The sequence below is a fragment of the Passer domesticus genome, chromosome Z (assembly GCF_036417665.1).
Source record: "Passer domesticus isolate bPasDom1 chromosome Z, bPasDom1.hap1, whole genome shotgun sequence".
NCBI classification, from domain to species: domain Eukaryota; kingdom Metazoa; phylum Chordata; class Aves; order Passeriformes; family Passeridae; genus Passer; species Passer domesticus.
In genome coordinates, this window is record NC_087512.1 from 38341407 (window position 1) to 38364231 (window position 22825).

At 36.8% G+C, this 22825-nt stretch overlaps 1 protein-coding gene across 10 annotated transcripts in view; it reads left to right on the top strand.

Moving 5' to 3' along the window:
• NTRK2 (neurotrophic receptor tyrosine kinase 2) overlaps window positions 1-22825 on the top strand; it is a 197375-nt gene that overhangs the window by 30332 nt on the left and 144218 nt on the right. For 8 of the 10 annotated variants that reach the window (XM_064404318.1, XM_064404319.1, XM_064404313.1 and 5 more), the window contains exons 6-9: window positions 11694-11830; window positions 14339-14471; window positions 15996-16295; window positions 21158-21190. In XM_064404318.1, coding sequence (XP_064260388.1) covers window positions 11694-11830; window positions 14339-14471; window positions 15996-16295; window positions 21158-21190 — 603 coding nt within the window. The remainder of the gene's footprint in view (window positions 1-11693; window positions 11831-14338; window positions 14472-15995; window positions 16296-21157; window positions 21191-22825) is intronic. The other 2 variants (XM_064404314.1, XM_064404317.1) reach the window with 1 other exon arrangement.

Genomic DNA, 22825 nt, shown 5'->3' on the forward strand with positions numbered 1-22825 from the left:
ATATTGAATATTATATATCAGTAAGGCCATCTCCTTGCCTTTTTTATATACAGTTTTGCTGCCTACGTATAGTCCTGGGATAGCTGGGGAAAGGTTTCACTCACTAGCTGGAGATTCCTACTCCTCTGTATGTAAGGGGCAGAAATGGGGTCTTTCTAACATGATGACACATCTGCTGAACTCTAGAAGTAGAGTGGGAAACTGGGGTCCCCAGCAACAGGCAGGCAGGCAGGAAGGAAAGAGAGCAAGAGAATCTTCATGAAGGGTTGATTTGGACAGGAAAAGCTATAAATGAATGTGACCAGTAGGAGAAATTATACCTTTTCTCCTTCCATCTTTGCCCATTGAGCATCATTTTCTCCACTGCCTGTGTGGAGGGTGTGACATCCTCTGAATAGTAGTTGCCAGCAAAGAACAGCCATGGTGGGGACCACTGCAGCAAGTGCAGCATTTACTGCCAATAATGTGTTTGTGGCCCCATATCACTGTTGATCTTGTGCCCAGCTTCTTTCTGGGGCCAGGTGTGGTGGCAGAAATGGTGTTAGTGTCTCATGCAATCAAAAAACCCCCACATGTTCTGGAAGTCTTGTGAGCTGCAGAGTTGGTTTTGTGTGCTCCAGGATCTGATTTACCTGAAATGAGAGAGATACAATACCTAGCTGAGCTAAATGGACCCAACCTTCTGCTCCAGCTGGATGAACTAGAAGGTAAATTAATGTGCTGGGTGTAGAGAGGTCGGCTGTTGGACTGAGATCAATTATTGCAAGAGAGAAACTCCAGCTCATTTTGTAACATTCTTGGCTGGCACATCTAGAAGCTACCAGGTTGCTAGGATTTTCATTTGAAAACTTTTAATGTTAAATTCCCAGAATTAAACCTGTGAGAGTTTAGTTCTTTCCCCTGATTTCTTAACCATCTGCAGCCAAAAGAGTCTTGTCTCTGGGCCCTGGATGCTGTTTAGGTGTATGTGTGTACACATGCATGCATCTTGTGGGCATATCTTGACTAAAATACTTGTCATGACAAGGAAAGGTGGTACTTCCAACTAGAAGAGGAAGAGGAGGAGGGAAGGTGAGTATATACAACACTTGGACTGGAATTTGCAGTATGTGTAATTTGCATATAGAAAACATCCATTGTATTGGAAGATCTGAGTGGATGCCAGCATATGCCTACAGATAATTTATGTTAGTTTACAGAGCCCAAATATCACCAAATTTTACATCACTTTTCTTCCCCCTTTTTTTCTTTTGTTTTAGCAGCTGTTTCATCTTAATTTACTTTTTCAAAATTAACCAATGCAGGACATAGATTTTTCATAAAGATGACAGCACATTCTTTTCCTAGACATAGAGTAGAGAATGCCTGGTGAAGAGCAATGACCCCCATATTGGTGGGCTGTGTTCTGGAAAATTCAGTGGCTCTTGGTTTCGGTATCTTTGCAGGTATTTTTCTGTATTTTAAAGGACAGGACTTAGTTTCAAAACAAAACCACAGATGAAGCTGGTATATTTCATTTCCAGAACCTTTAGGGAGGCTAATATGTAGAACTGAAATAGAAGAGAAATTAAACTTTTGACATATTGAATTTTTTTTCCTGTGAACCCTTTTTTAGATGTTTTTTAGCTCCCTTTAATGTGGAGAGAAATATTTGGGTGTGCTAACTTCTGCTTTTTTATAGTGAAACATTTTCTCTGCTTTTCTAATTTTCTCTGCTAATAAAATGGTTCCATCTCATCTTCTTGATAAATTTGTTTTTTCTTTCCTTCTTTTTAAAATTTGTAAACTAAGCAAAAGTGCAGTCTTTGTGTTACTAAGGGGTGACTTCATAATGTTATAGTAGGAGGCTTATGCAGTTTTTTTGAAAATAAAGAAGTGTTTTGATAAGAGGATGTTTTTCTGCTGTGTGCTGTAAATGAATCTTTTGCTGGGTAGTAGGTAGAGGCCGATGTGATTTATTGATCATAGGGCTTTGGTTTGTAGGTAATTGATGAGAAAATTAGCAAATTTCTGTGGTACTTTGCTAACTGTTTGTACAGTACGAGTGTTCAATAATGTGCTGATTAAAGATTGCCATTTAGATGTAATCAACTTTATGATTTAATTTCTTGAGGTTTAAAGTCAGGTATGCTCACTCACTATCTAGAAGATCCTTTCCAGCTGCAATATTAAAAGTATCAATCAATAATTATTTTTCCAACTGCATTTGAAATGTATGTAGATACGATGAAAATTATCAAATTCTTCTATGTTTGAGGATCACATGTAATTACTGGAAATTACAACTGAAAATCAAAGATTTTCAAGTTGCATCTACCACAGAGCCTTTTGTGTATAGAGGTGGTGATGTTCAGATTTGCCATTTGTTCAGAGAATTTGCCAGTTGTCTGTACAGCATGGACAGCACCACCACCTGGGACATCTCCTTTTGTTTCCATCTGGTAAATAGCACTAGTAAATCAATAAAGAGAACTAAATTAATAAACACTTTATTCTTATTAATGCTTCTAAGCTCTGTTGGCTATTACCACTTTAGAAGAGAGGCATGTTCTGTGCCTTGGTTAAGGTCACTCAAAAGACTGTCAGTCTGCAGATCACCTGGAGCTTGCTGAATGCCAGGGAGGCAGGACCACATCCTTGGGACTGATTGTTGGTGTGTTGCTTGCACCTCTGGCAGACAGTTACTGAGCCATTACCATTGATTTCAGTGATATGGAAAGAAGTCTTTTTATCTTCTGGTGTTTTGGGAAAAGGCGTGGCTGCTACAGCTGTCTCTGCAGTCCTGTGCAGAATTTGTATTGCTTTGCATCTCAGTCTAGTTAATGGCATTTTGCCTTATCTGTCCAGTTTAGTTTTGTATATGGAGAAGTGATGCTGAGTCTTTCTTTCAGGTTTGCTTACTATGCTAGCTTTGGATGCTTTTTTTAATCATATATTGTTCCTTTAGGTGCCTGCTTTCTTATCAGTGGTCACATATGCTAGCTACAATCTACTGAACAATGTTGCAGATTAGTTCCCTGTGCTAATTTGCTTTACATATCATTAAGGTATATCCAGAATGGCTGGCTGTTTACATCTGCAACAGAACTGTTGTTGTGTCTAAGACCTGTGTGATGTAATGATGCTTACATTCTTTGCCTGTCTTTTCTCCTGCACACAGACTACTGTGGTGTTGCTTTTAGTGCATACTATGTATGCCCGGAAAAATTTTGGAAGTTGTTGTAATGTAGAATTTCAAGCTTCAACAAAGTAATTGTTTTCCCATTTCTTGCTTGTTGGGGAAACCCCTGATTTTTTACAGGCAATTGCTCAGATGACTGAAAATGGACTGGAACTGGGTCTAGCTTCATTTAAGCCTGTTTCTGGTGATTTTGCTTTTCGTGCTAGAGGTAAATATGTAAGTGTTAAAACGAGACTGGAGGCAGTTGGTTATAAATCCTAAGAAGGAATAAAGGCAAACTGAAGGATTGACACTTTTGTTTATTTGAATTTGCAGAAAAGATTTGTAGTATTACTGAGCCAATAAAATAAGCATTAGAACTTAAGCAATCACAGTACAATGCAGTCTAAAACCACAAGCAAAGGCATAATTCAGTGGGTGTTGATTTTTTTTTCTACTATCAGCTAGATTTCACTGATAAGACTATTAGAAGGAGAATATTACAGGCAAAATTGAGTTTTAGAAAAGCCTTAATTGTTCTCAGTGTTTACGTTTCAGAATATTCATGGATTCTCTATCCTATGTTGTTTATTTTGGCACAAGAACTAGATGTGGTGAATGATGTGTAGTGGCAAACTCTTCTTATTTTCTCTGTAAGAGTTTTAATTCTTATCTGTGATTGTGAGCTATGTGAGAAACTTCATTTTTTTGTGAGACTTTGACAGTAATGGGGTTCACTGTTGCTCTCAAGTTGAGTTAAAACTTAATAAAATAATTTTCTAGCTTCTAAGTGGAAATAACCAAAATTTTATGGAGTTTGAAATGCAGCAGGAATCCTGTATTCAAAGATACATATATAACTTTCTTCTGAACATACAACATTTAACTACTTGCAAATCAAACATAAACTTTCATACAGATGTTTAGACATAACAATCCATGTAAAACAGAGATTGTGAATGATGATAGTTGAGCCACATGTGGCATATGTGAATGTCTCATAAAAAAAAAAAAGCTGATTTTTGTTTGATAATACTGACTCAAGTTCTGCTTTAATGTCAATAAAGGAGATTTGTAATAGAAAGTAGATTAGAAATAGAAAGAAGTAAAGCATTATCGAAGGGAAAGAAGTGTCTATCAGGTCATGACATATCTTTTCTGGTGATATTTTTACTATGCTCTGTCTAGGTGAAGACTGATGACTAGATAACTCTACCAAAGTCTAAAGAAAGTGCTGTTTTCTTTAAAGGGAGAGTTCTTTCTTCAAGGCATCCCTTCAGTAATATATTTGGCATATGGTATACTTGGTACCAAAAGTGAAACCCATCATTTTACTTTTTTTTATGTTGTTCTCTGAAAATGTTCTTGTTTCAAGATCTGTTAAACTTGTGGCTGACATATTCAGCCCAATGGCACTACCTGTCTTTGGTTTTCCTTTGAAAGCTAGTGTGGATCATGTAGCTTAAATGCCATGTTAGAACAGTTTCACCAGATGTAATTTAATTTCCTTAGCCATTCAGAAAACATGGTTGGATAGACATGATACTACAAACAAAAGAATTGTTGATAAGGTTGTTAGCCTCTGTAAAAACACTTTATCTCAAAATTCTTGCAGACAAAGTGTTTATATTATTACTGGGGACCGTGTAATAATATGCTAGATCCTATTTTATTCAGCAGTTTCCTATTGGAATACAGACTACACCTAAGGGTCTTAAAAGAAAGGTCCTGGGAAGAAGTTAAGGAGCTGATGTAAAACTTGGAGATGTAAGCCTTTCATCTGGTTTGAAATATCAGCAGTGGCCTTCAGAGCTTCTGTAGAGGTTGACTGCAGATGACAACTTGGTGTCCAAATGAATTTGTGTGGATGCACATGTGTTGGTGGTTTTTGGCTGCATGGTGTTCATGATGGCTTTTGAAGCCCTGGGTGGTGATGGTGTGACACTTCTGTGGAGACACAGCTTGTCGCTGTGGTCGTGAAGAGGAGTTAGCAAGTCTTGTGGTCTTTGCTGTGGTATGTGCTGTAAAGAAGTTTGCTTCTAATGAAAGCTTTAGTTGTGGATGGAGTGTTTAAAGGCAAAGTGAGAGTACATTTGATCTGGGAAAGCAATACTTTAAATTAGACTCATCATCTTCTGATAGAGATTGTACTTGTTTATTGTTTTCTGTGAAGGTTCCTGGTTCAAAGTGGCAATGGCATGAGAGGAGGGAGATTTCATTTAGTATTTTAAAATATTTTGGAAGGCCAGTGAGCTGCCATGTCTTTAATTCTACCTCCTGACAGAAATACATTCTGCCCGACCTCTACAAAGTACCATTGGTACATTTGGTCATTGTGGAAAACACCCATCAATATTTACTGTGCCACATGGCAAGCATATGTCTATTCAGCCGTGATTCAGTGCTTTATTCAATGGCTGCGTATTCTCTTGAAGATTTGAAGAAATTTTGATCCAAGTTTTTTAAATTTACATTCACACACAGTGGGTAGAGTATGGAAATCTGGGGAAGTGGGTCATAATCGCAGATTAATTTTCATCTTTTCCTCTTATTCCTCTTAGATTAATACATTTACTTTCTATTTTAACTTATTGGAAATTTCAAGTTTTGTTGTTCATGATGGCAAAATCTTAGTGAAGTGATAGACATGTGTGGTGGTTAGTATCATGAAATGAAGACTGGAGAGGAAAGGGATCTTAGATCTTCAGAAAAAAAATGGAGATGGGGATCTTTGGGCTCCGGAAGATAAATGAAAGATTAAAATTTGTTATAAATGTTCTTTATTTCTGCTAATTCTGTACATTATTTGCCTAACATATTTTTTTAATCTTCATTGAATATGTTTGTGCCTGTCATCTTGTTACAACTTCTCTGAGATTTCTGCAATTTTCTATGTAATGAGGATTTTAATTCTGTGGTTGTGATACAACAGGAAATGGAAACAACTGCTTGTGTTTCTTTCATTCATGCTTTGCATATAAATTTTTGGGGTATCCTTTTTATAGTCCTTTGAAGATGCAGCCAGGCTGGAAATCTGGCTCTGGGCTTGTTGGCTGCAGGCTTTTGTTAAGTGAAACCCAAGAGGTGAATCACATCAGCTCTTATCTTTATAGCTAGAATTACTAGAATGTTTGTCACTGTTTTTTTTGTTTTGGTGGTTTTTTTTGGTTGGTGTTTGTGTGGTGGTTTTTTTTGGTGGTTTTTTTTTTTTTTTTTTTTTTTTTTTTTTAGGTTGGTTTTTTCTGTGGGTTTTTTTCCATTTTTTTTTTAAGCCTTGAAAGCACATAGGAAAAGACCTCTGGAATTAGTAAATATTACTGCCTTTTTAAACAAGCACAGTTTCAATAGAATGATACAAGGAACATTGTATCATCGTATCCTGCTTTCCATACATCCAGTTTTGAGCAAGTAAGACCTCTGATATTTGCAGATCCATGTGGATGGTTGCATTGTCAGCCATCCTGTTTTCAGGCTCCGGACAATGCAAGTAGTGGCTGTTACCAGGCTGTACTGTAGTGATGTAATTGTATGTTTTGTCTCTAGAGGGAAAAAGCCAAACCAGGAGAATCAAGAAACCTAGTCTTTATTGGAATCTTATGTGAGGAAAGTAGATTGATTTTAATCACTGTGCCCTAAGAATTGCAGTGGATGTTTTATAAATTAGTGGTTCTGGTAGGCTGCCAGGAATGGTGCAGTTTGATAGATGGTTGCTGCCTCAGTATTATTTTAATCATTCTGTGTCTTGATATATTTATTAAAAATATGGGTTAAGGATTTCAAGTAAGGATTAAAATTACCTGGTTAAAAATCAGATGCAGAAAAAATTGTCATTTTTTTGGTGGTATTTCTTGTTCTTATTACACAACAAATTGGCCTCCAAAAGCATGCCAAGAAAACAGGAGATGACATGGGCCATGTTGAAAACCATTTACTGATACTCTGTCATGTCTAAACTCCTGGGAATTTGTTGAGGCCAATGAAAATCAGGGGCTTAGTGTGCAAAGGATGGCATAAATGAATGCAATATTGAATTTACAGTATTCTCTCAGGTACTAATTTTTTCATCATGTAATTTCTTAGGTGTTAGTGAGGCTAATTGACCATATTGAGATAATTTTTAAAGGTTTTTTAGCAACTGAAAAAATCCTAGAACTGAGAAGGTGAAAGTTGAAGCAGAAAAAGTGAATTTGCTTTTATTTTGTAAAAAATTTTATAACTGCAGATAGTGAAACAATATCTTTGTTGTAATGGTGGATTTGCTTCTTCTGGATTAAGACCACCTTCTTTTTAATGTTCCTTTAGCATACTGGCTAAAGTTCTTGGTGCTAAGAGTTGAGTTACAGAGTAGAGTTTTTATTTCTCTATTAGATTATATCCTTCCTTTGACATGTAGTGACAGTCTGGCTCTAGGAAGGCCAGTTTAAGTTTTCTATAGAAAGTAATACGTAACAGCATGAAGTCTTGGAAAGCCCTGTAGGAATACAGGCACATTAATTTTCTTAATTTCCATTGACAGTTGTGTAGCCAAATGTAGTAGTAACCTTTGAAAATGGCATCCAAAGTGTTGGTTTTGTGGTTGCTGAAGTCCCAGCTGTGCACAGGGAAGATGTGAGTCATTCCCTAGTGATGCTTGACAGTTTCACTGTCTGATGGCTTTAGGCCATCCTTTTGCACTAATGATGGTCTGTGAAGGTAAATGCCCCCCCTCCCCCAAGCCCTACTTTAAGGAGTGTTTGTTTCTCCTAAAGTATGAGATGGAATTTGAAGAGACTCAGCTGACATAAATTAGTTCCTCCTGCTTGTCTCTAGTTCTGTCTAGTTGTGCTGGGGTGAGGGAAGTGGCTGCTTATTCTAATCCAGAGCTGCCTATTCCTGAGAATAAAGTGTAATCATGCTGAATATGAGCAAATAAATCCTGCATGCGATAAAAGCACATAGCTATTATGTACCACTGCATAATGGAAACACATGGCTTTTAGCGTACGATTTCATCTTTCAAACTGTATTACTCTCTACATTACAGTTTAAAGTTCTCAGTAGCAGGTTCTGTCCTCCCATTTTTGTTGAGATTGAAAAGCTTTGAATAGCTTATTGAAAAGAAAGAGGAATTGAAAAACAATATAAAAGAAGGTGGTCTTAAAACAATCATTCAGAAACTCTCTTTACCCTGTTCCACCAAAACAGGAGAGTGCTCAATAAATTTGAATGTCTGTGAGAAATTCCAGAGTTCATAAAAGGAAGAGGTGCTTGTATGCAACCCGTATACAACACATTGTTGCAGAAGGTGAAGGTAAAGAATATAGCAAACTTCAAATATACATCAAAAATCAATCAGGTAGTAGCAGGATTATTGCTAATATCCAGAGTTATAATAATTAATTCTATCAAAGTTTGGAACAGAGGTTGTGTTTTGAGTTTTGAGGCATGGATTAATCTGTTTGACAGGTACCAAGATTAAACTTGTGGACGGATGATGTCACGTCTACCTTGTACAGGCTCTTATGCTACAGTCTAATCTTACTATGCTGGCAGTATACAAAAATATTTGAGTGTCCTATCTGATAAGTTTGTATCAGCTGCTGTTTACAAGTCCTTTAAAATGTACATCCTTGTCAACAAAAGTGATAGCTATCTAAACCACTGTGTTTAACCAAATTAACTCAGAAGTAAAGGCAGCATGGCTGGCTATCTCTGAAGTTCTGTAAGAGTCAAAGTGTTGCTGGGCAATATAAATGGTCTCAGACTACACTGGGCATACAAACTGAGCATTTGTGTGTGTTAAGGTCCATTGTGTTCTTTTAGCACACAGTTATTTTTCAGTACAGATTTTGCTGCTTAGTGTCATTTCTTTGCTGGTAAAGGCAATGTATCACATGTCTAGATGAGGCCTTATGTTTCTGCATTTCCCAAACAGAGCCACATCTCAACTAGTGTGGATTCTACTGTGGAGCAATCTGGGTGCTGCTGGAAATCAAAGCAAAATTAGCCTGCAGTTAAAGCACACTATCTCAATATATCCAACAAGAAAAAATGAATCCCAAGACAATTCTTGTGTTTTCCACCCATCTTAGGATTGGGAAGAAGAGTAAAAGAAAACACACACAATAATGTGATTTCTAATCTATTCTATCTCTAGTTCTAGCTCCATTCCATTCCATTCCATTCCATTCCATTCCATTCCATTCCATTCCATTCCATTCCATTCCATTCCATTCCATTCCATTCCATTCCATTCCTTTGTACCTTTTTAGATGCAGGGGCCTTACCACCGGTTTTTAGAACTTTATAAACATACAGAATAACAAGCACTATTATTTTATAACCTTCTGGCAGGATGCAGCATGATGTAGTTGTTTCCATTAGAGATGTGACACCAACATGACATGTGCAGACTTCTGCAAATAAAAAGAACTAGATCTAGTTCTGGGTAGGAACCAGAGCCAGTACCAGAGGAATTAAACTTCAGTTGCTTATCCTATGAATAAACACATTGCAGGAAGAAGTTGTCTCAAAACTTAACAGCTATTTAAAGGAGAGCTCTAAGGGACAAAAGTTATTTTTATTTTTGCTTGCATGAGAGGTTTCACATGAAGAGATGTGTTAGTAGGAGCTGTGCCAGTTTGCGCAATGAAATGCTAATCTATCATTTAGACCTCCTCCCAAGTGGTAGGGTTAAGAAGAGTGGGATCTTTATTCTCTTTGCATATTCTGGTCTGGCAAGAGTAATTGGAATAGTATTTAGAGGTGTTGTGGAAATGTAACTTTATAAAGAAAATTATCTCATTACTTCTCCCCTTGTTCTCTAACTAGCATAATTAATATCCAAATGTTCCCTAAGATTAGTTTTATTTCCTGCTCAGCTAGTTGACAGACACTGGTGAGATCTGAATTCACAGCAGGCTGGAGCAGATGGCTACCTTCGCTAACAGATTACTGCATCAAGGCATACAAACTCCCCAGCTCTGTCTCAATAAACTTCAACACATGATTTATAAAGTGAACATAATAGAAGAAATCCATGATGCCTATAATGGGAATCATATTACCACACTACTTAAAACACTGTGAGAATTGCCTGAGCAGTTATTGTATACTTGTGCTGATCTTCAAATCTTATTAGGCAGGAAAGCATTGTCTGGAAAATTATTCATCTATTTTTCTGTATTGCTTCCACTCAGTTATATTTTATTGAACTAATTTAAGGGAGGTTTCCAATACATCTAGCTTCTGTTGAACCTCCAGCAAACATATGAATGTGTTCACAGTGATTTGATGGTTATTTATTTGTTTTGGACCTTTTACATAAAGAAAAATTTCCCTGTTACACTTCTATACCACCAAGTCCATGATGAAACTGCTGTACTCTCAACTAGAAAACAACCAAAGAGAGCTGTTGTTTCAGAAAAATAAAAGTCATTGCAAAACCATGCATAAATGTCCTGCACAGCAGATAAGCGTGATTATTTGAGATTATAAATTGCAAGTAAAATTTGCCTGGAACACTTGATGTGAAATGCCTCATAAAGAAGACCAAGACTCTTTACTGAGTGTAGCAGCTTCAAATGATGACCTAATATCTTTTAAGGAAGATTTTATTTCTAAAATTTTGCATAATTATTTGTTGCATAAATAAATACAATCTGAATCCCTCTGTGCCTGAAATCTACTGATATTGCTGGTATTAGATTGGACAGGGCAATTCTATAATTCTTTATGGTTTTGTAAACATTCAGCATAAATTTACACTCTGGGAAGTTTCTATTGCTTTGGGTGCCTTAGAACAAGGTGCAGAGTGATTTATAACTCTGTAAGATGGAGAGGGAGTCCTAATTCTTGTAAAACCTGGTCTTGTTTCCTGATAAGTGTATCTCAGTGCTTTTCTGCTTTCCTGAGGACAATAGAAAAATCAGCTGATGTGCCTTGAGTAAAGCTCTGTGCAATTGTTAACCCTCTCTTCTGTCCTTTCCCTTCTCTAGATCAGTCTATTAAGTTCTCTGTTTTCCTCCCTTTGAGCTTAAGTTTTAGGTTTTGCCCTGCTCACTCTGAGCTGTGTCTCTGTATGGGAGAGGGGGCTTCAGTCTCTTGTGGGACACTGGGAGCTAATTGGATTTTCCTTTTAGTGTTGTGAAGAAAAGTGGAAATACCACATCAGTGGAACCCAAAGGTTGCTTCATAGCTGTTATAAAGAGACAGATACAATTTCCAGTTTTAAAGAGTAAAGGGAGAGGATTTTTTTCATTTTGACGTTAAGATAATTTCTGTTTGTGCGCCTGGCATATATTCCTATATAATTAATGTGTTAATGTATTTACACATGCAGTAATGTTTTCTTAGGATGTGAAGCAGATGAGGTGCAGAAAATGCATAGCAGCAAAAGATTATACTTTTTTATTTCCAAAGATGTTTGTACTGTCTGACTGAATTGTACTGACTACAGTGAATATTTGATGTATTGCTTGCTTAGAGTTGCATGGTGTCTATTCTGTCACATAGAAATACATGTCGGGTTATTGTGTTGTTGTTTCTATCACAGACTTGCCCTCAGCAAACTTAAGCAATTACAACATCACCGTGGTGGAAGGAAAGAGCATCACGCTGTACTGTGATACTACTGGTGGGCCACCCCCTAATGTGTCCTGGGTGGTAACTAATCTTGTTTCAAACCATGAGGTAAGGTTCATATTCAAACATGTGACAATTCAGGTGACACCTGCTGAAGGATGGAATTAAGTTTCACATCCAGCTCTAGTTAATTTTCTATTAAAAGATGAAATAGAAAGTTAATGTTGGAATTACATTTATCTTCCAGTTACTTTCAATCAAGGGTGACTGTGGCAGTGCTTTTGGGGAATGACAGACATTTGTTTCTCAAGATTCTCATTTGCACTCTGGTTTTTTGGATGTTCACTTGTAAATGAGAGTAATGTAAATTTTTGGAAGTAATGTGAATTGGAATTCTGAAACACAAGGATTTCTTATTATCACTGATACCTGCCTACAGAGACTGAATTCAATCTATACTGATTGTGAAAAAAAACTTTGGGTCTGTAATTATATTATATTTTCATTTCATAATTTGGTGTGTTGGAATTTGGTTGTAAATATTTTGTGGCTTGTTTAATTTTTCTTCAACACACTTAGCAGCAACAAAAAGCCTTGAAATTTAAGATCTTACCTAAAATACTGTCAGGTTGGTTTTGTTTTTGTTTGTTTTTTATAATGGTGTATGAATATCTTTCCTCATTGAAACAATCTAGGTAGGGAAATTTTATTTACTGGGCTCTTTATATTTTAATTTTTTGTTTTTGAAGACTGTGTGCTGCCTAAGTCCTTTCTGATGGAAATATTGAAAAAGGAGGAGCATATAAGCAGCTGCTGACTTCATAAATTGCTATTTCACATAGGAAAAACCCATGTTTATTATGAGTTTATGACATTTGCTTTCCTATAACCATGATGGCGTACACTGTGTAAAGCTTCTTAGTCTGAACAAAGTGTGGGCAGTGTACCTTCAAAACTCTTTCAAAAACTGCAGTGAGGAGGAGACAGGACCTCTTGAGTCTCATAGTTTTTATATTTTCTTTCCGAAGTTCATTATATCAGGCTTGTACAGAATTTAAATAGTCTGTCTTTCCTTCCAGCTTTCATAAGTAAGAGCTCTACAAAGCTGTAGTTGTAATTTTAAAATTTTCTCTGATCTGTAAGACTCCCCAAAGGCATCAAGGCATCAGTCGTCATCAAGAACAAGAAATTAAAACACTTTGGGGAACCTCTGCCAAGTTGCACTCTTTCAAAATTTTTTAAAAGTTTTAATTCTAGGAGCCAAAACAAATGTGGGACTCTGTTCAAAAAGTGAGATCACCTAATTTTTTTAACCCTCCTATCTTTGAAATGCCATGGTCAGTTTTCTTCAAGTTTTCCATGAGTATTCTATCCTGGCATAACTTCGCCATACTATTGTAGAGGAGCTTATAGTATAGGCTGGCTACAAAAGGAGCCATGGAGCACAGCAGTCTTTTCAGTAGCAGAAAATCATGAACCTTTTAGACCTTATTTGTGATTCTCAACTATTCTTTTCTATGAGTGTTGCTTTTGGTTTCTTTTCTTTCACTCCCATATCTCAATTTTTGCCTTCATTTTCTTCATCTTGTATGCTTCTTTTAACTGTTTCCTCTCACCTCTTTTAAAATAGGGACATTAGCAAATGTTAAAATTAGCTTTTAGTTCTGCAAAGCTAACCTTTATGTTCTGAGTTTCTGTGTTGATGGAGGGTTTGACTGATGTTGTTTAGATTTTTCTTGCTCTAGGTTTCAGCCCTGAGTCTGTGTTTCAGCCCCTCTTCTTTCAGTCCAGCTTTGGGCATTGCTCAGCTCTGAGAACCTCATAGTCAGTATGTTTTTTAAGGTTATGGATAGGCACTCAGCTTTCTAAGGATCATAAGAATAAAGATTTTTAAGAAATATCATTCTTACCTTAATTAGCTTGTTCTTAAACACGTAAAACAGCACTTAGGCAATAGCTTAGGTAGTAGAAGGTATGCAGTTCCTTGTGGAAGGTTTCCTGAGAAAAGAAAGCTTTCAAGAGAAATTTGGTTAAGAAGGAGATGTCAGAAGAGAAAATGTGTCAAGATACAGTAGGGCTCAGGAGGCAGCAGTGGAAGAGATGTCAAACACAAATTTAAAGGAAAGAGAGAAAAGCATGAGTAAAGCAAGGATTGAACAGAATATAGGCAGAAAGAAAAAGTTCTAGAGAACAGGCAATTAGACCATAGAAATCGGTCATGAAGTCAGAAAGAGGGATGAGCAAGGGTATATGATAAAAGGGGAATAAACATTTTTCCTATATAAGAGGGGGAAAAGCTTTTGTGTAGAGGTGATAAAGTGGTAAAAAAAGGTCACAAACTGGAAGTGACAGGGCAGAAACTCGGTTGAGTGCAATGTTTGTAGCAGGACTTTGCAACTTTGACTCTGCTGCCACTGAGTGTTAGAATGAGCTCTGTACATGTTTTATGTCTGTTTGGATAAGACACTAAAATAAGGCTTTGATTAATTGTGGACAGATACAGCTAAAAGGAAGGGAAAATGAAAAATGCTATTCAGCTGTGGCTGGTAATTCCCTCCCTCTCCTTTGTTCTTAATGCTGTGGTTGATGCATACATGTTTTTCTGATCATTTTCAGAGTGACACAAATAAGAACCCTGCCTCTCTCACCATCAAGAATGTCTCATCAATGGACAGTGGACTGGAGATTTCCTGTGTAGCAGAGAACATTGTGGGAGAGGACCAAGCCTCTGCTGAGCTTACGGTATTCTGTACGTATGTGGACCTCCATACAGACCTGGAGGCTAAACTGCATTGGCAGGAACTGTTCTGGCTAATTTTTTTGACCTTCAGGCTGTTGAAATGAAAACCCTTAAGATGTGTGAACTATCTACTGCAGTTAATGCTAGGAGTAGCCCAGTCAGCCGTTGTTGCATTTATCTTTTTCAGCTCTGTATTCTGCAAAAAATGTACTTCTGACTTCTTTGTCTTCCAGTTAAAAGAATCTGTAAGTAAAGGTCTGAAATGCTGACTACTGAATGGCACTGTCAGTGTGGGAAGGTTTGTAATGGTGTGTATGTACATGCACACTGTCTTAGAAATTGCAAAGCATGAATTGCAAAGGCTAGTAGAATTATATAAGACTAGACGTTTAACTTACTACCTAAAACAACAGCTACTTTGTTCAATGTTTGTATGGCCAGATGTGAATTTTGTTTGCCTCAGCTTTGAATAAAGCAGTTATTTCTCAGGGCCAAGGAAGGGAGAAGGGGCATATAGTGTAGAGAAGCACTAGTTTCTCAGATCTGAGTTCCAGGCTGAATTAATTTGACATGAGCTATACAGCATGTTTTCACAAGTTGCAACCCTCTGTTTAATTGAAGATGGGAATGGAACAATTTGTAGATGGCAAATTTTGCTCAGCATGTGCTTATGACAGAGTAAACTAGAAAAAAACATTATAGATGTAGGTTTGTTTGTTGAAATTGGATATGTAATAACTATGGGAACAAACATAAACTAGAAATGTTTAAAGAGTGTAAATGAGATTCTGGGCTTGGAAATGTTATGGGTGATAAAAGGGAGTATAACTAGAAGAAATTTGATTTAGTTAAGAGTAAATATAAAGGAAAATAATGGGCAAGGTGTTGGAATAATATCTTGAGGGAAACAGAAGAGGTCTGTAAACTTGAGGCATTTAGCAGATTTGAACACAGAATATATAAAATAAATAATTTTTTATCCCTGACAGAATAATCTAGAGAATTAAGTAATCTGTTTTGTCTCTGATTCTGTTAAGAAAATAATCTGTAAATCTGGATTCTTAGCTGAGTGTCTTTCCAGTAGTACTTGCTTTTGGCCAATTTTAAATATTTTCAATACTGCTCAATACTGCTATCTTCCTTCAGCACTCTTGTGCACTATCTTTAGAGCAAAGTAAAGCTAAAATGTCTCTCTCCTCCTTCTAAGTGATCCAGTAACTGAAGTTCCCACACTTTACATGTTTTAAGTGATTTAACACATTTTCAGTCTTTGAAACTAGTTTATTCTATTTCTTTCTAAAGAGTGGCTTCAGTTCAGTTCAGCATAATACTCTAGACAGAGCAGGTATGTTCCTTTGTGAGTATTCTTCAAATAGGTACCTCTCCATCTAGTAACTTACTTTTGTACTGATGAATGAAAAGTACTTCCAGGAGAACTTGGGAGGGAGGAAGGGAGGGAGGAAGGGAGGGAGGGAAGGGAGGAAGGACATGTTCAGAATATTCTGATGTTCTTCACTCTTTTTTCCAATATAGTTGCACCAAATATCACATTTATTGAGTCTCCGACTCCGGACCACCACTGGTGTATTCCATTCACTGTGAAAGGGAACCCTAAGCCCACATTGCAGTGGTTCTACGAAGGAGCTGTACTGAATGAGTCTGAATACATCTGTACTAAAATACATGTTATCAATCAAAGTGAATACCATGGCTGCCTTCAGCTGGACAATCCTACACACCTGAATAATGGTGCTTATACCTTACTGGCAAAGAACGATTATGGAGAGGATGAAAAACGGGTTGATGCTCATTTCATGTCAGTGCCTGGAGATGGTGAGTAAATTTTTTTTTTTATGCCAGTAATTGCAAATTGATGAAAGTGGTGAAATAGTGCTTTTGGCTAGTTTAATTATTTTGGAGACAGGTTTTTGTAGAACTTTTTTTCTCTGAATGAATGTCTACAATATTACTTGTAAAATAATGTTTTTCTTGAGCATTTTCTTGTTTATTGCTTCTGAAGGGAAGTCATGCCAGTGCTCTGTAAATCTTCCCTTTCAGTAGCCATCCTTCCTGCTAGTCAAGGCTAATGGAAAGTTCCTGTTTCTGAAGTTCTTCCAAGTCTCAGTTCTTATCCTGAAAATCACCGAGTGCCAATTCAGCCCCTCTATAACTTGCTGAACTGCATATGAATGGAACTAGATAGTGTGCTTGTGTGGCATCCAGTGCCTTGCTGCAAAACTGATAGTGCAGATAAGTGAGCTCATGATAATATGTTGTTTTGGGACCAGAGAGAATTGGAGAAAAAAATTAACCAAGAAGGAGGATGGATAAGGTCTCAGTTCTTAACAGGCATTTTTGCTGTCCAATTGCCATTTGTCTAGATGGCAGCCAGGCACCTACATTGCTAGGAGCATCAGCGTTCAAGATGGTTGCAACTTCAGTTGCTATAAAGATTCCCCTTGCCATTTCTAAATACTATGTGGGCATGCTCAAGGTGGAGCAGCTCACTGAATTGCAGGGACTACTGTAAGTGATTAATGTTTACTATAGTTTGATCTTTTCCCACATCTTCAAAGCCATACATGAAGTGGCTGTAATAACAGTCACTGTATGTGCAAGCATATTGGAACATGTGGAAGAAAACTCTGAGTGGACCTTGCACATTTGGAGTAGAAATAGAAGTGTAATCTTGTGCAGATAATTGCATAGTCATACCTCAAAATATGAGACTGTATGTATCTTTGGCTTTTTGACCATGTGATATAAATAGTTGCCTTCATTGTTTTATAAAACAGCAGTACTCTGTAATGTTCTCTGATGGAAAAGAAAAAGTGGTGAATATTTAAATTCTCTTCCTACATCTCAGGCCACAGACAGTAAAAATTTGGTCAGTATCTCATTTTTACCCTTTCAGCTCAGTTTGCAGAAATAGGGAGAGAGGTGGTAGGTCTTTTGCTTTCCCGTCCTTAGGAGAAGATGAAGAGCTGATAAAACTGGGCTTTATTTACTCCCGCTATGCTCTCTGCTCCTCTCCTCTTTTTTCTCTGAAGCTCTTCCTTAAAGTGACTCATTACAGAAACATGCCATTGTTTCAGGTACTGGTGGCCCCTAATACTGCATTTTAATTGTTCAGCAAAAAAACAGTTCATCTGGATGTTCTGTGTACAGTGGAAGTTCTCTTACACCCTGATTATTCAATTTAATGAACCTGGCTTCAGCTAGCATCAGCTACCTCTAATACATTAGGTGATTTTATAATTTTTTTTGGTCTTTGATCCAAATCCATTTCCTCTACTGTTTTTCCTTTATGCTTCTGTCCACAGTAAATAGAACTGTAGGTATTGTCTAATTTAGAAAGAAAACATTATTTATTTGTTCCATTCCTTTTGTATTCCTATGGAATATAAGTCTACCAATATAAACTGTGCAGTCTTCTTTAAGAATTTCCCAAGATCTGTGGTAGAATAAGCTTCACAAGAAGAGTATAGAGGAAATGGGACTATGTATAGATAGGATGTAACTGCATCAGAAATTAGTTCATGCATAGTGGATGGCACCAAACCAGTCTTAAAAATTAACAACAGGGGAAATGGCTTAGCTACTTAGCCTCCTCAATATTGTTTTTAGTTTTTTTCCTGCAAGAATCATGGAACTGAGCTTCAGAAAACATCACAACATCGTTGTCTCCTCCACTGAAGCTCGCATAAAAGCAAATGCATCATATTACAATTTTTGTTCCATTGCTATTTAAAGCACTGTCAGGCTTTTTCAAATCCTTAAAAGGCTTTTTCAGTCCTGTCATTAGTGTGTAGTTTCTTCTTTTGGCCCACATATTGTACACTGAAGCATAAAGATTAAGGCCCACACCCTGGCATTATGTTCATTTTCATGTCTTCATGACTGAATTAAATACCAGTCCTGATGTTTCATGGGGTGGGGTACATTCTCTGAGCTTTAAACTGATTCTCTGGTTATTGCATCACTTGACCAAATGCTCTGAAGATAAAAAGATAAAAAAAAAGAAAATTTAAAAATCCCCTCACCTATAATCCGCATACCTACCCAAAGTAGCAGTATATACCTGAAGCATGTTCTACATCAATAGTGTAATAGTCCACTTTCAGAGTTGGATCAAACATGATGAAGATGTAATTTGTGCTAAGATGACCCTAACTTTTGGCATGCTTCTTGAAGGACTGTTTTTCAAAGGTCTGAGGTTGCATGCATGAAAGAGAGGAAACCATGTGCTGTAGTGGGATTTTGATTGTTCTAATGATACCCAAGTTAATGTTGTAAATTAAGAATTAGTTTTAAATGTGAAGACCTGGAAGAATGAATTTCATCTTTTACTAGCTGAGTTTTTTAGTCTGCAAAAGTTCTTGGTTTCCAGTTCCTGTTGACTTGATTATTTGAGACTAACTGCTGTGAACAGGAAGCAAGAAATGGTCATAGCTTATTCTGGAGGCTGTTCTCATAGAACATGATCCAAAATGGCTAGTGAATGTGGGAGACATTTTAACCAATAATAGATATTTTTAAATAAGTTTATTAATCTACTAACTCTCTACATTAAAATTCAGCTGAATGAGTCCAAGTCACATATACCTTGTCAAAGTAAAAGAATATGCTAAATGCCTTAGAAGTAGCATATTGCTTGAGCAGCAAAACATGTTTTTTTCAGAAGCATGTTTTTGGATTGATTCTCTTGCTGCTGCTTTATTTTGAAAATGCCACATTTATAAAGAAAGAAGCAAACAATCCAAGTGTAGTTGATGTAGATTGTAAAGATGAGTGAATAGGACCTGGCTTTTGATAGCTCATTTACTCAACAAGCACTTCTAATGGGGGCCAAAACAAAGGTGCCAGTCTGTGCTTGGCCTTGAAAATAATTGTGTGCAAATGTGCAAAAGGACTGTGTTAAAGTTTAATGTTAAAATAACATCATCTGACGATTAAATTGGTATGTTTGTATGTGCTAAATAGAAAAAGTAATACTAAACAGAAATTTGGGAGTTGTCCACCATCTTTATTTGAAGTGTTTAGTTATATAAAAGATATTTAAATGGAATTGGTGACTTCTTATTTTATATGCCTGGGAGGATGACATAACCTTCTTGATTTATCCCAATTGCAGTAACCAGAAACAAAAATGTTGACATTTAACTCATAAATAAAGGACTAGGATTTTTTTGGTTGCTTGGGGTTTTTGTTCCAGTTCGGATTACAGAAGGTGAATTAGAAATACTGTTTTTCTGCAGCTGGATGTTCTACACTTGGAAAACTGAATCCATGAACTTTTGTGGACAAAAATCTCTGGTCAGATTACTTGAGGGTAGATAGTCAGGCTTTCTTTGTTGGTTATTTATTTCTGCCAATTGACATGACAGTTCTCATGAGGTCTATTGACATGTGTCCCTAGATACTGGAATATTTTCAAGTGCATTTAAAAATAAGCCTAATTTTCTGCTTCCATTCTACACATAGGTTGCAGCTGGTATTTTCAGCAGGTTCTTGTGCTGTTAACAAAGAGGTTCTGCTCTTACTTCACTGTGACTTTATGCCCATGAGATGATATTGCTATGGATTTACTGCATAGTAGTATAAACAGAATTGTGCTTATTGAAGTTGCATTAAACTTCAGAGATATTAATTATTTGTTAGTTTTATTTCCAAGCCTGCAAAAATAGAGAGAAAAAATGTGGAAGAGATAACTATAAGCCTACTACATAAACTATGCTAGAGGTACATTACAGATCAGAATGAAGGGGTATGTTCAAACACAACACAGGTGTCTTGCAAAACATGAACAGCAGTTCACTGATTTCTGTAGCTGTTCCATGCATTTTACTCACTTATGTGCTAAACCTTACATACATGCAGTAAGTAATTAGAAAAAACTGCAAACAGAAACTAGTAAAATTTAGGGAAAAGTAGACTAGATAGGTATCTATTTGCCATGGTAAAGTCTGGTTTCTGAGACACCTGACTCTTCCAGTTATAGTTCTGTCTGTGTATCAGGTGTGCAGCTGGGTTCTTGGAAGCATACTTTTACAGAGTGAATCAAATGGTGCTGCTTAAGCCATTTTTACCTGTAGCCTTTAACTTGCCAGCTCACAGCTTAAAATGGTTTGCTCACACAATGATACAATAACATAATTTTTTTATCAGGTAAAAATCAGTGATTGTTAAAACTCCACAGAATCTGCTTCCACTTGAATTCATAGAAAATTTTACCTTAGATTTTTCTAACAGGAATAGTTATTGTTGCACTCATTCCATATATATATATATATATATATATATATATATATATATATATATATATATATATAAATAGTGGAAAGTAGAAGTAGGATTTTGCTCAGTTGTGAAATTATGCTTGCCCCTGACAGAGTTAGCACCATGTGCACATATAACATGTAGAAAAATATTAGCCTTTGGAATAACTCTAAGATGGTTGTAAATGTAATTAATTAACTGCAGTTATTGATGTTGGTTTGCATTTAGGTAGAGACTTGTGATCTCTATGGAAAATAAAGTCAACTCTTAAAACTACTCGTAAAGAAATGTTTATTCTGCCAGCATTTGCAATTTATTTACAAAGCTTTTCTTTCTTTCTTTCTTTCTTTCTTTCTTTCTTTCTTTCTTTCTTTCTTTGTTTCTTTCTTTTTTTTTTTTCTCTTTTCCATGTACAGGTAATGGCCCAATTTTGGATCCAGATGTTTATGGTATATATTTGATTTTCTTTTCTTTTAATAATAGAAATGAAGGAACTGAAACATTAAAAGTTCAAATGTTAGGCTTGGTTAAATTGAAATGTCACATAGAATAATACAGCTCTAAAAGGTGCTTTGTGGTTTTGGTTCTCCAGCCTTATATTTAACATATGTGATGACAATATGATGTTTTACTTACTATGCTGCTTTTGATTCACATTAGGAGAAGCATAAATCCACTGCTACAAATGGGTGCAGTTGATCCTGTAGGATGACAGCTGCGTGATGTAGTTCACAGACATGAGATTTTGTGAACCTTTTGGAGGCATTTCTTGGAGGAAAGAGAGTTTGTGATTTCTCTTTATACAACTTAATTTATTTTTTCAGGGATGATTCCATACTTGTTTTCCCTCCAAAAATGTACCCCTAAATCCCACTTAGAAATGAAGTTGGCGCAAGTAAGTTTTCCTGTAGGCAATTTATTTTGCTCTGTCCACTCATTTGTACCTTCCCTTAATCTCTCTTGCATAAGCAGACCATCAATTCAGTGGTAGCTGAGTGTGTGCCAGGAGATTTTGATGACACAGTGTTCACATTAGTTTTTTAGTTAGGCAAAATGTACCAAGTGAAAGCCAGTGTGCACTGAAATAGAAGCTGCAGAATGCAAAGCAACTGTCTGGTTTTCAAAAATATTTCTGGTATACTTCTGGTGAGTAGAAAAGTTCATCTTACACAAACAGCTTGAAGTTGGATCCTGTTTGGAGTACTTTTATTTGGATGAAATAGCCCATGACTCAGGTTACCTAAAGCTGATCTAAATGTTATTGCTTTGATTCCATTCCACGTCATTAAACTTTAGCAAATGTGCAATTGAAGCATCAATTTGACTTCAAATGCTTAGAAAAGAGGATAGCTTCCCCTCCCTCTCTTTCCAATTTCAATTTTTTTTTTTTTTTTTTTTTGAGGAGAAAGAGAAGGGAGGGTTGGGGATGGAAAAGTGGGGATGGTTTGCACAGTTTCTTCATGTGTTGTAGTATATAAGCTGTATGCATAAAGATTTTGATTCTGAGCTTTTTATCAAAGTCCTGATGCCTGTGTATGACTTTAGCCATGTGAGTGCTGTGCTTTGACTGACTTGGGTGTGTTTCTTCTGAGATGTGTGTGTGATTGAGTTTTGCTAGAAGATCACAGCCTGCAAGACCTAGTCCTGGTAAAGGCAGCCTTCCTCTTTATTTCTGGCTGTTCTTTCTGCTGCTTGAAACTGCTGTGTGATGTGAGGTGATTTCCAAATGCTTTTGTTAAGTATTTTGAACACACAGCAGAAATCAGAAGATCTGATGAGGTGACATCAGGCTGCATGACATTGAGTTTGCCGAGGGGAGTCCTGCCTGCATGGGGCACTGCTTGCCGCAAGCGTGAGCAGTCACTTGTGCCTCTGTGGCACCTCTTGGAAAAGATAAAGAGAGAATGCTGTCCTGACATCATCTGGAAATTAACTAAGAAAAATAAACTGACTCACATGGGTCTGAGCAGGACATTGAGTGCAAAGCCAGCTCCCTTGGCTCTGAGTTCTTATTTTCATGATGCCTTATTTTCACGAAGCCATGATTGGTTGTGAGCATGAGAGAGACAACCTGCCCCATATCT